Genomic DNA, 16161 nt, shown 5'->3' with positions numbered 1-16161 from the left:
TGAATGGATTATTTCATTAAACAGGTTTTTGCTGGTATAGAAATAATATTTTTAAAATTTGTTAATAGGTTTTGAATGTTTTTGCAACTTTTTTTACAAGCAAGATTAGTAAGTAACCATTTTTTTAAAGTACCTCCATAAAAAACAAAATAGGTGTCTAAATAAACGCCTTAAGAAAAAAATAGAATTGCAACTAAAACATTTGATACTAAAACTCGCTTGCTTGAAAAAATGAATTCCTCATCGTGAAAAAAACACGAAGAAACACTCAAAATGCAGATTTGGCATTCATTGTTTTTGTTGATAGCATATACATTTGACATAAACATTATATACATTAAGCACAAAAACCCATCCTGTCCTTATTACCGTACATTTTGACATCGGATGAGCATAGAAAAAAAATAGTATAGTTTCTATCTGGCTCCATAATATTTGATATGTTGAAAAAATAAAACGACAAACGTCGTGTGGACGGTGAACTCTTTTTAAAAATAATCTCGGCGTGTGGGGGTTGAAAATAGATGTGAACTGCATGCGGAAAAAAATACACTTTGCTATGTTTTCGTGTTGAGTGAGTATAAATTATGGAAAATCACAGCTTGGATTTTAGTTATTCGCTTTGGTGTGTCGTTTTTTTTCCCGTACTTACTTCTAATGTCAGTCGTGCAGGGGCCTGAGAGCATTTTGAAGGTGAGAAATCCTTATTTTGTTATCAATTTGATATGGATTTATAAAATAACAATTTATCATGTTATTACTATGTCATTACTAGTGTAAATTCTGGACTACACGTTCATTTCTTACAAGTTCATTACAAGTAGGGTTAAAATACGCTCAACTGCTAGAATATGCCAATTAGAAAGCATATCACCTAGAAAATTACAATGACCTATCACCCGTGAACCTTTTCCAGAGCCGGTCCGTGAGCAGGGTTGGGTAGGGTTACTTTAACTGGATTACTTTCAATTAATTTTGGATCACTCCAATACCAAATATGCTAATAAGACAAAAGAAACTAAATATGAATAAAATGATGACTCACAACACGTGGTAAGCTTTCTCTCCTGGCTTGGATCTCCGGCAAAACTAACATAAAATGCGACAGAAACAAAATGATAATAAATCCAAACAGCTTGCCAACATCATTTTTGCCGTTCCATGTATTCCGTTACTCCCCAAGCCTGCACACAATTTAGTCATTTTATTCATATTTAGTTTCTTTTGTCTTTTATTAGCATATTTGGTATTGGAGTAATCCAAAAGTAATTGAAAGTAATCCAGTGAGAGTAACCCTACCCAACCCTGTCCGTGAGCCACTCAGGTGTTCTCAGAGAGCTACCTGGTGCTCACAAGCACCACATTGGAGACCCCTGCACGAGTGAGTATTGGTTTTGAGCTCAAGTATACATTTAGTTCAGCAGTCAACTAACTTTCAGGCAAAAGGAAGCAACTAAGAGAGGCTTGGAATCCCTTTTAGTTCATAGAACTACTCACAGCAGTTTATGTAATGTTAGTCAAGATTTTCTTTTTAGGACTAGCATTTTTGTTGTACTTCCTAGACGGGCGGTGGCCCGTTGGTGTAGCTGAGCATGGGGTAGAAGGAGTGGGCAAAGTTGTTGGACTGGGCGCAATAGTCCGCCTGGGAAAATGGAAGCAGGAAGGCCACCAGCACTAAAAAAAGGAGCACTAGCTGCAGGGGCAGCGCCACCCGCAGGACGCGTCGGGTGAAGGAGGCGCCAGGAGGCTGCGGGGACGGCGCCTCAGAACGGAAGGAAGCGGACCCAGCGGCGCTGCGATACCTGACAAATATCAAATGTCAAAATTCGTAAGAAAGGTGACCTGAAAAAGATCACACTCAGCGCTGAAAACAACAAATATGGAGTTTGATTTTCAAAATAAAAATAAATCTAAATTAAAATACTACAAAAGCCTGGTAAGAAATGACCTTTCAATATGTAATGCTATTAAAGTAACAGCTTTAAAACTAAAATTTAAAAGTTAATGCAATAACTCCGAGGTTAAATACGCTTTGAAGTTTTAACTATGAGTTACTCTTTAGCTAAAGCAGTAAATCTTTATTTAAAAGATGCTTTCAAGTTTTTACTTAGCAGGTTAAATACTTGACCTCAAAGTTAATGCTTTAAAGCTTTAACTTCTGATGGCACTACTTCAAACCAATATTTTACAATTCAACATTAATCACGGCAGAAAGTAAAATAAAAATAAAACATGTTTTGGAAATACTTAAACAACTAGATAGGAAATCCCATTTTAATAACTAGTGCTGTGAGTTAAAGCTTTAACGTTGCTTTAATTCTATTGGTAATCCAGGTTCAAAGTTGTAACTTGGAGTTAACTGTTAGGATAAAGTAGAGAATTGAGATTTAAAACAGATTTTAAGCTTTAACTCAGTGTTAATTTTTGAGTTAAAGCAAGTTCAACACTTTAACTCAGAATTAAAGCTTTAGAGGTTTAAACCAATTTTGTACATTATAAAAAAATACATACGACTGTAAAGTAAAAAAATGCCAGCTTTGGTGGATAAAATCTTAAAACAGCTTTTAAGCATTTTATTGACTAGTGCTATGAAAGTTAACACCTTAAAGCTGCTTTAACTAGTGAGTCAAAGTAGTGACTCTCAGATTGAACCAGGTTTTAAGTTTTAACTCAGGATTAATTCTTAAACCAAAGCAGTAAATCTTGATTTAGAACTGAATACAAGTGTTAACTCAGTGTTGACTTTTGAGTTAAAGCAAGTTTAATACTTCAACTCAGAGATAATGCTTTAATGTTTTAACTTTAGATGATACCCTTTCAAACTAATACCTATACAATTTTAAAATAAATTATACCAAACGATAAATTACAAAATACAACTTGATGTATAAAATGCTAAAACAGCCTAATAGGAAATTGCATTTAACTAGTGCTGTGAAAGTTACAATTTTAAAGATTCTTTAACTGGAGAGTTCAAGCGGTAACTCTAGGGTTAAAGCAGGTTTTAGATTTTAATTTCAAATCATAAAGTAAAGAGTAAATTTATATTTAAAACTGCCTTTAGTTGAAGGTAGTCAAATACCTTAACTCAGACTTAAAGCTTTAATGCTTTAAATTTTGACCCAACTACTTCAAATCAATGTTTTAACCGAATAGGAAATTACATCAGAATAAAACAATGGTGCATAAAATACTAAAATTGCTTGATACAAATTGCATTCAATTAATTAGCGCTGTTAAAGTTAATGCTTTAAAGCAGCTTTAACTCAAGAATCTAAGGTTAAAGGTTTAAAGTTTTAGCTTAGGCTTAAATCTTAAACTTAAGCAGTCAACAGAAACAGATTTCAAGTGTTAACTCAAAGTCAATTTTTGAGATAAATCAGGTTTCAATCGTCAACTCAGAGTTCAAGCTTGAACTTTTGACAGAACTACTTCAAATGGTAAATAGTCTGCATTTATATACGCTTTTCAAGTCAATGAAGACCTTTTAAAGCACTTATGGGTGTTATAAAACAGAAAAATAAACAGTTCTGGTGCATAAAAAACTAAAACTGCTCAAAGATACAAAAAAATCTCAATGACAAAACTGATAAAATAGTGTTATCATTGCATAGTCTCCATTACAAGGTCTCAGTACAGTAGTAGGTGAATGAGTGAGGACATGAAAAATAATTAAATGAGTGAAAAAATGACCATTCGGACACAGGAACAGGCTAAAAAATTCAAGGATGATCAGTTGTTTAGTTACTGTACTCGTCAATGGCAGTGAATGTCATAGTATGCAGCAAAACTCGAAAATCTTACTCTTTAATTTTGTTTTCCAATAGTAACAAGGCACATTACCGTAAATTCCGGACTATAAGCCGCTACTTTTTTCCCAAACGTTCAACCCTGTGGCTTATTCTTTGATGCGGCCAATTTATGTAATTTTTCTAACGGCCGCCAGCGGCGGTCGAGTACAAAAGGTAAGATTTAGACCGGTGGAATATATGCGCCGAGGAAGACTGCAACTTCTTGGCTTGTGCATAAATTAAATTAGTGTAAACATACCCTCATCATGCAAAATGCAAAAAGAAAGGCACATGATGCAGCTTTCAAGCTAAAAGCAATCGAGCAGTCCGATAAAGAAGGAGCGAGCGTGTTGCTAGCGTGTTTTGGAATAAGGGAGCGTGGGATGACATCTATATGAAAAAGTTTCTTTCCGACACTGAGGAAGACGACATTGATGGCTTCAGTTCTAAGGAGGAAGATGAGGACGGTTTACCGTGATTTTTACAAGTACGGTATGTTTTTTTAACAGACCCGTTTACTGTGTTGCGAGCGTGTTGCTACCATTAACTGCCCTGTCACAGGCACCGTTCGGGAGGAAAGTTATATTATTATTATTAAAGCTTTGAAAACTCTCTCGGTGTACCGTCTTTCTTTGTAAATATGTGTAACCATGTATAATATGTATTTGCAACTGTATATTTTTGTAATGTATTTATTTCAGACACTTATTCTGATATGTTTTGCACGGGCAATGAAAAAAGAAGGGGCAAAACAAATGCGGGGTGACGGGAAGTTGGGACCGGTAAAGGTGAGTGTTTGTGGACGCGGCAGACAATAGTGGAAATATATTTTTCCCACCCTTACCTTTGGAAATATACAATTTTTTCCTTGGATTACTTTCAACGGGACCTGGACTCTGCAGGTCTGCATCAAACCTTAAGTACCGGTATCATTTTCCGTTCATTTTGCCGGCTGTGATTTTTGGACTGTGTACTTTTATGAAGGACATTCAGTTTCAATCGCGGGACTTTAAGTCGGGTTTGGGTTAATTTTGTGTTTGTGTTACATTTTTTTAATGTGGGCGCATGCGGCTTATATACAGGTGCGGCTTGTGTAAGTACAAAATCGGTTTTCCTCTTAAAATGTGGTGGGTGCGGCTTGTAATCAGGTGCGCTCTATAGTCTGGAATTTGCAGTAATTCTTCAAAATTGGATTCCCATTGTTTTAATTGTAGGACTTTGGAGTTTTGCATCTTAAAACAACAATGAAAATAAAGCAGGCTTTAGATGGAACAGCAATGGGTTCCTCACAAATAGCAAGCAATTGATGACAAGTGGGGGGGAGTTGGGGAGCTGTAGTGTTGGTGGGGGGCAGAGATAGCAACAGAAGAAGAAAATGAAGAAGAAAATGCAGCCTTTTTTGTGTTGTTCATTGCAGACATTTCATGGCAGTTGGAGAGCTAAGAAGAAAGAGGGTGAGAGGGGCAAGTGTGCCCGCTAGTGGCGGGGCGTTGTTGTTGTTAGCTACAGAGGAACACTTAGGGGCGGATCCAGTGCTTGGTTATTAAGCAGCAGAAATTGCTCTAAAACCAGGAAAAGGGGAAGGTCAGTCGGCCTACGCGGAAGATGATGGAATTCGCTTTCGCCAACCCTCCCCCAAAACACAGTTTATCATTATGAAAAATCAAAAACAAAACAAAAAAAACTAAAAAATAAATAAATACAAATGGAATGGATTTGGAGCTCTTCAATTTGTTTCAACAGCATAACAATTAGTTATGCATAAAAATGCTTCACAATCTTGTTCCTATGTAAATAAAAGTGACCGTGAATAATTTCACTGTCAACACTAGGTGGCAGCACACTGTAATTTGAAACAAATGTAAAGGACAAATTAAACAAGAAGTAGCTCAATGCAAGCTAGTATTTGTGGGTATTTTTATATCGTAACACTGCTTTTTTATGGTCCAAAGACATTACAACATATTTATTTAAACTACCGCTTTTATAACTTTACTTGATGATGGCCAATCAATTTTGAGCGTAATTTCATTGTCGACCACTAGACTACAGCACATTTTCATTTGAAACACAAAGAATGAAACACGAAGTAATTTGACTAAAGCTAGTTTTTGTTAGTACTTTTATATCATTATACTGTTTTTTTTTTTTATGGTCCAGGGACATTTTTAACAATTCTTTTATTATACCACTTTTAATATACTAACCTTCCTATGGCCAACTATTTCTAAGTGTAATAACATTGTTGACCACTAGATGGCAGCAACACTTTCACTTGAGACACAGAGAATAAAACAGAAAGTAGTTCAGTGCAAGCTAGTTTTTTGGGGCATTTTAAATCATCACTCAGATTGTTTATAGTCCACACATAATTTCAATGTAGGTATTCTTTTATGATACTGCTTTTTTTATCCAACGTTGTTTATGGTCACTCTTTTTGTGAGTGTAATTCCAATCTAGACCTCTAGATGACATCAAACTTTTGTTATAACACAAAAATAAAACAGGAAGTAGTTCAACTCAAGCTAGTTTTTGTAGGTGTCCTTAAACCATAACTGTGATATTTATATAGTCCAAATGATTATAGGTATTTTTTTATAATGTACCTTTTTTTGTTTCCTTTACCTAATTATGGGGATAGTATTTCTGAGTATAATTTGAGTTTCAACCACCAGACGGCAGCACATAAGAAGTAGTTCAATGCAAGCTTGGGTTTCTTGGTATTTTATAGTATAAAATAAATATAGGTTTATACCATAGTTCTGCTTTTTTTACACTACACTGGATTTTTTTAAGGTATGTATTATTTTTATGAACATATTCTTAGTTTAGTTTGCTTGCTTGAATTTGTATTTATTTACAGTAAACACAAAGTCAGATGGAAAAACATTTTTGTGCTATTTATTAATTTGCTTTGGCAAAATTTAGTAGAAAATCGTTAAAGATCCTTAAAAATATTAACACTATGAGATAAGTAAATCATTTACAGTAATGTTTATTATACATTTGCACTATACTGCTTGCAATCAAGAGTGCTTATCATGCCAAGGTTGGTTTATTCTTAATTATTAAACACTTGAAATGAAAAAATCCTTATAATGTCAGCGTAGTTCTGTTTTTAATTATCAAACCATTGCAAAGAAGGTTGCCCTTAATGCCAGGGCGGTTTTATTTTTCATTAATAAAGAAGAAAGGTTATAATGTCAGAGGTGGTTTACTCATCAAACGCAAAGATGATTGCTTATAAATCCAGGATAGGTTTATATCTAATTATTAAACCCTTGCGATGAAGAATGCTCATAATCCCTGGGCTGCTTTATTTTGACTACAATATTATTGCGTTATTTCACATTGTTTGCATGATTGTCACTGTCTGCCGATTCATGTTACTTTTCTTTATTTTGACTATGATTGAGTGCTTGGAATAAAAACGTATTGGATTGCTGTATATATTCCTAGGGAGTTTATACCTGTCTCTACCAAAAATATTTAATTGCCTTCGATTCACTTCAATTTTTTGCACCAGTTCAATTACAGTTCAGAGACTCGGCCCTCCAAATGTGTGCGGCCGACGATTTCCATCATTCTCCGAGTGCGCTAGCAACCAACAGAACCATGTACCTGTGCTGTGGACCGCTCACAGAGCCTCCGTGCTGTGACATATTACATTTGCCCCGCCGCTGTTTGCAATGAACGGGTTGGTAGAAGGGGAGAGATGGGGGATGGGAGGGAGGTATAAAAGAAAAAAAGATTCAGTCCGGGCAAATCAAAGCCAAAGCCATGACACCGTCGTCCATCCCCAGAAGTTGTTTGTGTATTCATGTGACCACAGCCTGTGCATTAGCATGCTAATGGAGCTTTTCATAATGTTTGTGGATAGTAAACACCAGGATACTTCTGGGTCACAAAATATAATTGTTAACACGTTTTTTTACATGGTTGTTAAAACAAATTTAGAATAGAATTTTTTTTTCGAAACAAGTCAAGAGTGTCCATACGTAGTTATCTGTGGGCCCAAAACAAAACAAAGCAAACAAAATTCAAGGATTTGAAAACTTGTCCACGCAATAGGAGGCTAATCTCTTCTCAATATTTAGAAAAAAAACCTAACATTTAGGAATCATTCATATAATAATTTCACCTTCAAATGGAGGAAATTCTGCATCCAAATCTGTGTTGACCACAGGATCATAAAGACACATGTGGTTCCTTATTTAAAAAAATAGAAGTAATACAGTGAAATAAGTAAAGTACAACTTGTTTGCACTATTGACTGCTAAACTTACTTATTTTAACTACTTTTACTATATACTTGCTCTCATCATACTATATTTTTCCTTATGACATGCAAGTCCAATATTTAAAAAGTCAAGTTAAAAATTCGAAAAAATATTGAAAAATAGAACAAAAAATATATATTTAAATTAAACACAGTGTCATGAATACAAATACTGTCCTTATATTACTATATTTTCCCCTTGAAACGTGCATGTCCAAGTGTGAAAAGTCCAGTTACAAATGAAAAAAAACAAAAAATCTTTACAGTCATTACCAAAAGAATAACACATTTACAACCATGATTTGTCTCACTACCCGGGAGTACAAGTAACATCATGGTGAAAACGTCCATTCATACAGTTCATAAAAGTACATCAGCGGCACTAAAAGGCAAGCATAAATAGGGATCCAAATTGGAGTGAGGAACAATTGCAGTGGGGAAGATTTTCTGATCAATTGGGATTGAAGTAGAGGAAAAAAAGAAATTCCTGGTTATCTAGCTGGGTAGACTGCACTCGGAAGAAATACGTTTGGGAAGTGAGAGACAGGAGAGGAGAGATGAAGGTGAGGAAGAATTGAGGACAGATCTCGACATGGGAGTGAATGGAATTTTTACTTTTATGGGATGCATGTTGATAGCCCCTTTCACACTGCCAAGAGAAAAATATGTATTAGGTACATTTTGGAATAAAGTGATTGTTTTAAGAAATCTATGTAAATCATATTTGTATCTAAAAAAATCCATACATGTGTGTGAAAGGGGCTTATAAATTAAAGTGGCGCAAATCCTGGTGGGGTAGAAGAGGAAGAAGAGGAAGGAATTGTATATGTTACCGATCTGCGCCGACTCGGCGTGCTCCGCCCAGAAGCAGGACTTAGCGACCCGGATCCTGTGTCCAAATCGTCCGCAGAAGACCAGGATGACAGATCCTGTGGAAAACATATTTATTTGGTTTGTTTTGATTACATACAAAAGCTCAGGTAACACAATATATGCCAAAATAAATACAGTCTGCCATTATTTGTAGTTATTAAATATAATAAATCAAAAACGTTCAACATATTAATTGTTTTTATCGTGTGTGATTACTATATTTGGCCCCCAAAAATGCAGTATTATAATCTAAATATAATAAATAACATCAGAAAAACTAATATGAGTGAAATACAATTCCTATGTAATTACAAAAACATATTTTGTAACATGGTCAATTCATTTTCATTAATCCTTTTAATTTGAAAAAGAAAAACAATCCCACAATTTTTGAGAATTTTTTTTCTAATTATAGAAAAATATAAATAAATGTGAATAATAAAATATTACTCAAATAACTTAAAAAATATCATAGAAAAGTAATTGAGAAACATTTTTAATTATAAGAAAATAATACCGTTTTTTGATTAAGAAACAATAATCATTGTTTTTATGTTCAATAATTTAAAAAGAATTCTAATCATTGAAAACATTTCGAAAACCGACTTAGAAATGCCAATAATAAGGCAAAATATACAAAAATAGTAAAAAAACAAACAAAAAAAATACTCCATCAGATTAAAAAAAAAGTTATAAAACATTTGACATAAAACACTCAAATAGGTAATATTGAGTATTATATAATAACAAACATAAGAAGAAAATCTAGTTACGTATCTAATGATTAAATATAAACTCTATCCAAGTTGATTCAAACATTATGAGTTTGCTATGTGATTAAAATCTAGATCATCCATAAATGACAAAAATATCAAAAATGGAAATCGGAAAGTAGTCATTTGCATCCTACCAATGGAAACAGAGCGTAATAAGTTCATTTTCAGGGCTTTGTACCTGCTGACTACTGGTCAAATCCAAGATCCTTGCCAGCTCCCTTAGATCTCGTGTGACCTCCTTGAGGAGCAGTTTGAGGCGGTTTCCAATAACGTGGACCTTTTCTTTGGCTTCCAGGCAGTCGCCGCTCTGTGAGTTGACCAGCAACTGCAGAGCCATGTCCTGCAGCGATGCTACCTTCCGCTGAGAGTCCAGAAGCTCCTGGCGGATTTGCTGCAAAGGCAAAGTCATGAAACTTCACGTCTCCGAAAAAGGATTGGATTTTCCTACCGTGAGCGCTTTATGGTGCTCTTGCAGCGTGTCACTGTCCTGGATTGGGTCGATGGGGACCACCTCGTTACGCCTCCGATCTATGTTTTCTAACCATAGCAGGAGACCGTGACTCGTCTCGTGGAAGTCCTGTTTGAGGCATTGATAATAGGAGGACAACTTCAATTTTTAGCATTGCTCACCTAATAAGTTTGTATTTTTCTGAAATTGCTTCTAAGAAGTATTTTAGGATAACCTACCAACAAGATACGGGTTACGAAATTATTTTACCATTAGTTTAGTACTTCCTTACATTTAACAAGCATGATTCCCATTTTTTGCAACTCATACATAACCATCATACTGTGACCATCTCCTGAAAAACAACTAAATGTTAGGGTCTGAAAGGCCTCCTTCCACCAGAGGGCGCCAACTAGGTTTGTCCCTAATTATCCTGACCCCTTATGATTACATTCTAGATAACACATGTCATCGGGTCCGTTAATTTCAACTGTTACGATACTAATCTTTCCCGTTTCTGGTTTGGACATGTTGTTAGTTGTTTGTGCCCATTTGTTTTTTGTTTGTTACTTTGTTCATTGCATTTCTACTGCTATGTCGTTTTTTGTTTGTTTGTTTGGAGATTTTACAAGTAGTTTAGTGCCCACTTGGTTGTTTGTTACTTTGTTCCTTGTGTCTACCTTTCCATTTTGGTCGGATACTAACAGTTTCAGATTGGATTTGGTTTGGTTTTCCCTAATTTACTCGTAGTTAATTGTAGTTGTGATTTAATGCTGTGTATGACAAAAAAAATTGCGAAACGAAAGGGAGATTTTTTAACACTAATATTAGATTTAATTAAATTACTGTACAATTTCACAATATATACATTTTTTAAATTTAATCTAAATTTGTATGACCTTCAAGTGATTAAAATATCTATTGTGGTCAATCAGATTTGTTCCTAGTTGACCCAGTTAATTGTAGTTGTTAGTAAATGCTACGAGTGCTACAATCAACATCAAAAGGGAGAATTTCTTTAATACCAATAATGCATTTACTCAGCTCCAATTTAAAAACTATATTATTTTTTAAAAATTCCCAATATTCTTAAGACCACCTAAGTGTCATTTTAAAAAGTATTCAAAAATCACAGATACTTTTAAGGTGCTCAATTCAAGTGATTATATTTTTCCTTGCTTTGACTTTAGAAAATCATTGCCAATTCTTTGTATATTGTCACAAATTCAACTAGTTATCGGTTTTAAACACAAGGGTTGAGACACTATAGTATTTTTTATATCTGATTGATGGATTAATCAACAAAAGAATCTAATAGTCAAATATTAAAATAATTCAATAATTAAACTAGTATGCGCGCACCGACCTGACACTGCATGAGGGCTCCCTGTAGCGAAGCCCTCCACTCATCCAGAGAGGAGGCCAGCCTATCCCAGATGTTGTTCATGTCTTTGAGTTTGGCCTGCAGCTCCTTGGACTCGTCTGTGTCTGAGTTCACAAAGTCAGTGCTGCACAAGTTGATGGACAGCACGATGCCCTTACGCTTGTCCCAAGCCTTTTGAAGATCCTGGATAGAAACAAATACATTTTCAAGTTCAACTCACTTAAAGGTCTAATGAAGGAGACAAGTACTCCTGAACTTTGGGAATTGAGTTTGAGGTGAGGACACCTGATGTTCACAAAAGTCTTACTTTATAATACAAGTTACTTATTTTACAGTTATCTAATAATATATTGATTATAATTTGATAATAGATACTGGTACTTAATTCAATAATTCTACACTTAAGAGTTGTTAACGCTAAATTCAATTTGTTTAAAAAAACATGGACATTTTGATAAAGATAACAAAAAATTGTGCTGTTGGTTCAAAAGAAAAAAACAAATTTAGGTCATATGGCCTGTGACCTCATAATGTTGGTTTGATTGTTCAAAATAACAACCTAAAGGTTGTTTCGTTTTACACCCAAAATGATTGGAAAAAAATACATGGACATTTTGTCTTAAAACAAAAAAGAAATGGATTACGTGTTTAAAAATGCCCAACAAATTGGGTCCCTTTGTTTGAAACCCACAAAAATTGGGTTTGTTTGCTCTAGCAAACACCCCAAAATTGGGCCATTCTGTTTTCAACCCAAAATATAAAAATACTTTTGTAAAAAACAATCCCACAAATTGAGTTATGTATTGAAACCATAAAATATAGCTTGAAACATCCCAACAAACTTAGGTCATTTGATTTTAAACCAACACATTTTGGGTTATTAAACAAAACAACCCCCCAAAACAGCTAATTTTGTTCAAAACAACCCAACAAAATTGGGTAATTTTTGTGGGGGAGGGAACTACCCAAAAATGTTTTTTCCCCACAACCACCCCAAAATTGGGCTAGTTTTAATTCATAATATCAGGTCTTTTGTTTAAAAGAACTACACTAATTTGGTAACATTGGGTCATTTTAGTTTAACGCCCCGAATATTAAGTTATTTCTAACAATCCAAAAATGTGTTTTTTACAATACAGAAATCAGTCCTTTTTCTTTAAAACAACCAAACAAATTCAGTCATTTTTTAAACCACCAAATATTAGGTTATTTGTTCATCACAATGCACAAGTAAACCTTTATTATACAAAACAACCCAACCAAATTAAAAACACATTTTTTATTTAAAATTACCCAAGAAATGGGGCCACTTTGAAAAAGAAACACACTGAGAAAGTTAGATAAAATTCTTCCAAGCACAGACGCTGCCCTTCTTACGGACGAAAAAGGTTCTGGACGATGGATAGTAATTGAATTTGTTTGTAAGTTGCTTCAGTGCTGTATTTTGTATGTTTAAAGTTCATCTAAGTATGTTTAAGGCTTGTATAAGTAACCTGTATTGTTTTGTAATAAAAAATAATTATTTCATGAAATAATATGCTGTATAAAGATAAATAAAGTTGAGTTTAACTTACTTTTGGAAGATGCGCTTCAAGAGGTCCTCCTCCGTGGTAAAAAGTGGCTGGAAAAAAAGTGTTCCGACCATTTTCTACTGCATCAAGCTTTCTTATTCCACTTTCATTTAAAAGGAAACGGCTTGCCTCTTCTTTACACTATACACCAACCATATTGAATGGATTCACAAGATATTAAACAATAAAAACGTCAACGTTCTCAGTGCATTAGAGATACAGCACAGTATGTTTACACACGAACTAGGAAGAGGAAGTGAATTTTCTTTCTTCCGAGTGGATGCTGGGTGACCTCTCACAGCGCCAGATGCCGGTAGCGGCGGAAAGGAGCACAATAATGTCCTCTACTCGGAAAAAGGTGCACACAATACAAAATCTAACTTACAGCAATGTCTGGATATCTTTCAACATCCCAAAAAAAATGTTCATATCCACCGTTTTACGTAAGTCGAATGGTCGTAAGTAGGGAAGCGTCTGTATGATTGGTCCACTTTTGACTCTTTTTTGGGTCATGTGTACGATTAAAGTTTGTTTTAATTCAAATACATAAGTAAACCAACTTTTGCTGACCTTCAGCTTTTTGATGCGGAACTCGATAGTCTGGATGTCGGTGCTGAGGTCCAGCCTCCGCAGCTGCTCCAGCTCGTCGCCCGCCTCCCTCAGCCATGTCAAGATGTTGTTGAGATCAGAGTTGAGCTGTTGCCACTGATGCTGGTTCTGCTTGGTGCGGATCTCCTTGCTGAGGTCCTGAGCCTGCAGGAGCTCCCAGCGTTTGATCACGCCTACCACAGAACCCAAATACAGACGTTACTATTTACTTCCTATTTCCCTTCATACAATGGCACCTCCCTGAGCCATGTGACTCACCAGACGTCTGGAACTCTGAACTGCTGGGATTTGCCAGTCCGGATGCCGTGTCCTCCTCTTCTTTCAACTCATGGCCCATTCTCCTCACTGTGTCGATGTTTCCGCGACACTCCCCCAACAGTCTCATCTGCAATGCATGGAAGGTGCAAAGCTATGAAACATCATGATTTACACAGAAAATTCATGAAATTTGACAAAAATGTTATTCAGTATAGATGAAATAAAATAAAAGTGAAATACAATATAATATTAACGCATTACTGAAGAAAATAACGTTGTTACATAACGGCAATATTGATAGCACCGTTATTCCCAACACTGGTGACAAAATAAAATCAGATTGCACTAATGAACTAGCCAATAGAGCGTGCTAGAATTCTACAAAATAGTAACATTTAGTGCATTTTGGTTACATCCCTAAATTATATCTACAAAATATACAAGTCAATAAATTAAATCAATCCTACTTGCAGCCCTAAAATATGTAAACATACATATCCCATGTAGGAGGAGTCCAGATCTACAGTGGCAGGCGTGCGGCTGCGACACCCTTCAGTGTGCGGCGGGTCAGAAGAGGCCACCTCACCTGTGGACAATAGATGGACAAGGGTGATGCAAATAGGAAATACGCCTGACCCGTCTTCTGTGTGTACAAAAATGACGTGACGCTAAACTGCAACACCCTTCACCTAGAGGAAAGTGAACACAAACATGCAAAAGAAGTCTGTGTAGAGCTTTTCACCTGAAAGTGAGGTGAAAAACATCTATAGCCACCATAGCACAAAGCATAGTGAGAAAGAAGGAGCCAGGTCTGTTCCATTTCTGTAAGGTCACGGGTGTTTGTGAATTAGTGGGCCCAAAAGAAATGGAATGGAGCGCTCCATATTAGAAAAAAGGTGTCGCACACAAACCCAAATGTGGTAAAAGCTACTGTACAAAGCAAGTGCCACTGAATTAGTTAATCCATGCTAGGTTTGATGGCTGGTTGCCTACCAGAGGGGCACCTCAGTTTTTTCTCAGTTAGTTTAACAAAGGCTTCCGGGTTTTCTGGAATCACTAGATCTGGAAAACACATCGTGAAATATACACAGATTCAGCACCGGCCATTTTATTGGATGGAGAAATTTGACACTGTGTTAATATTAATATGCTGTCAGTTGTTGCTTGAATCCTGAATCAATAAAGCCTGATGTATTCTATGTAATACATTTTTTTACGAATAATTAGACCTAAGTTTGAAAAACAAATTGATTAATGAGCAATAAATCATTTTTTCTTTACATAAACCAATATGAGTTTTTTAAAAAATGACCTTTTTTAAAGTTTTTTTTTCAATTAATTAATTTTAAAAAGTAATGCATTTTAATATTTTTGTTGAAATTTACACTTTAGAATAATGTTAGGGTACTGTATTTTTTAAGACAATACACATTTTCATAATTTTATTTCAATACTTTAATTTCAACTATAGGTTGAATTAAAAAAAACATTTTACTAGTTATAACCCTCAACATAATTGTATTCAGTATTTAATTCTTTTCTAATCATGTTGAAATATTAAAGAAAATTGATTTTCAATCAGTAGATTCATATTAATCAATATTAGATTACAATAGAATGAATATAACTTAAAAAATATGTATCAAAGCAAATTCTTATAAGCCAAAATCTTAAGAGATTTTTGTAAATATTTAACCATTTTAATTCATTAATATTTATGAATGCATTTAAGGAAAAATATACAAGTTAAAACAGCATAGTTATGCAACTATATTATTTGTGTTTAGTATGCCATTAGGACAAAATGCAATTTGATAAGGTATTTACATCCAGTTTTCTGCATGGAAGTCTACCTAAATATATTATTTTTTTAGGGTGCCAGGAATGGATGACTATAGACGGACACAGTATTGGTCAGTTTCTGATATTTTAATAGAAACCTAATCACAATAATATGAGGATCACCTGTACTGTAAAAAAGAAAACCTTACAATATTTGGACAAAATAAATACATTTTAAATTCAAGTTGAGCTGAAATATGAGAAGTCCTAAAGTGAGATTTAGGTTATATTCTACATAATTACAATGACAACCTATATTCACAAACACTACCGTTTTATGCGTTAGATGGCCACTTTTCCATAATTTTTTTTTTTTTTTTTCAAATTTAG

The 16161-nt window shown here is 34.8% G+C and overlaps 1 protein-coding gene across 1 annotated transcript in view; it reads right to left on the bottom strand.

Annotated features, from left to right (window-relative positions):
- Nucleotides 1–274: 274 nt before the first annotated feature.
- The window catches only part of syne1b (spectrin repeat containing, nuclear envelope 1b), an 81770-nt gene continuing 65883 nt past the window's right edge, over nt 275–16161 (bottom strand). The window contains exons 135-144 of the mRNA XM_088354806.1: nt 14983–15051; nt 14484–14575; nt 13990–14116; nt 13693–13904; nt 11534–11734; nt 10168–10296; nt 9898–10110; nt 8904–8999; nt 7413–7471; nt 275–1802 (exon numbers count right to left, since the gene is read on the bottom strand). Of these exons, the coding sequence (XP_088210932.1) occupies nt 1559–1802; nt 7413–7471; nt 8904–8999; nt 9898–10110; nt 10168–10296; nt 11534–11734; nt 13693–13904; nt 13990–14116; nt 14484–14575; nt 14983–15051 (1442 nt within the window). The 3' untranslated portion in view covers nt 275–1558. The remainder of the gene's footprint in view (nt 1803–7412; nt 7472–8903; nt 9000–9897; nt 10111–10167; nt 10297–11533; nt 11735–13692; nt 13905–13989; nt 14117–14483; nt 14576–14982; nt 15052–16161) is intronic.

The sequence above is a fragment of the Urocampus carinirostris genome, chromosome 15, assembly GCF_059441175.1.
Source record: "Urocampus carinirostris isolate Australia breed hairy pipefish chromosome 15, RoL_Ucar_1.0, whole genome shotgun sequence".
In the NCBI taxonomy this organism is placed as follows: domain Eukaryota; kingdom Metazoa; phylum Chordata; class Actinopteri; order Syngnathiformes; family Syngnathidae; genus Urocampus; species Urocampus carinirostris.
Note: the sequence above shows the minus strand (reverse complement) of the source record. Positions and strands in the feature narration are given on the sequence as shown.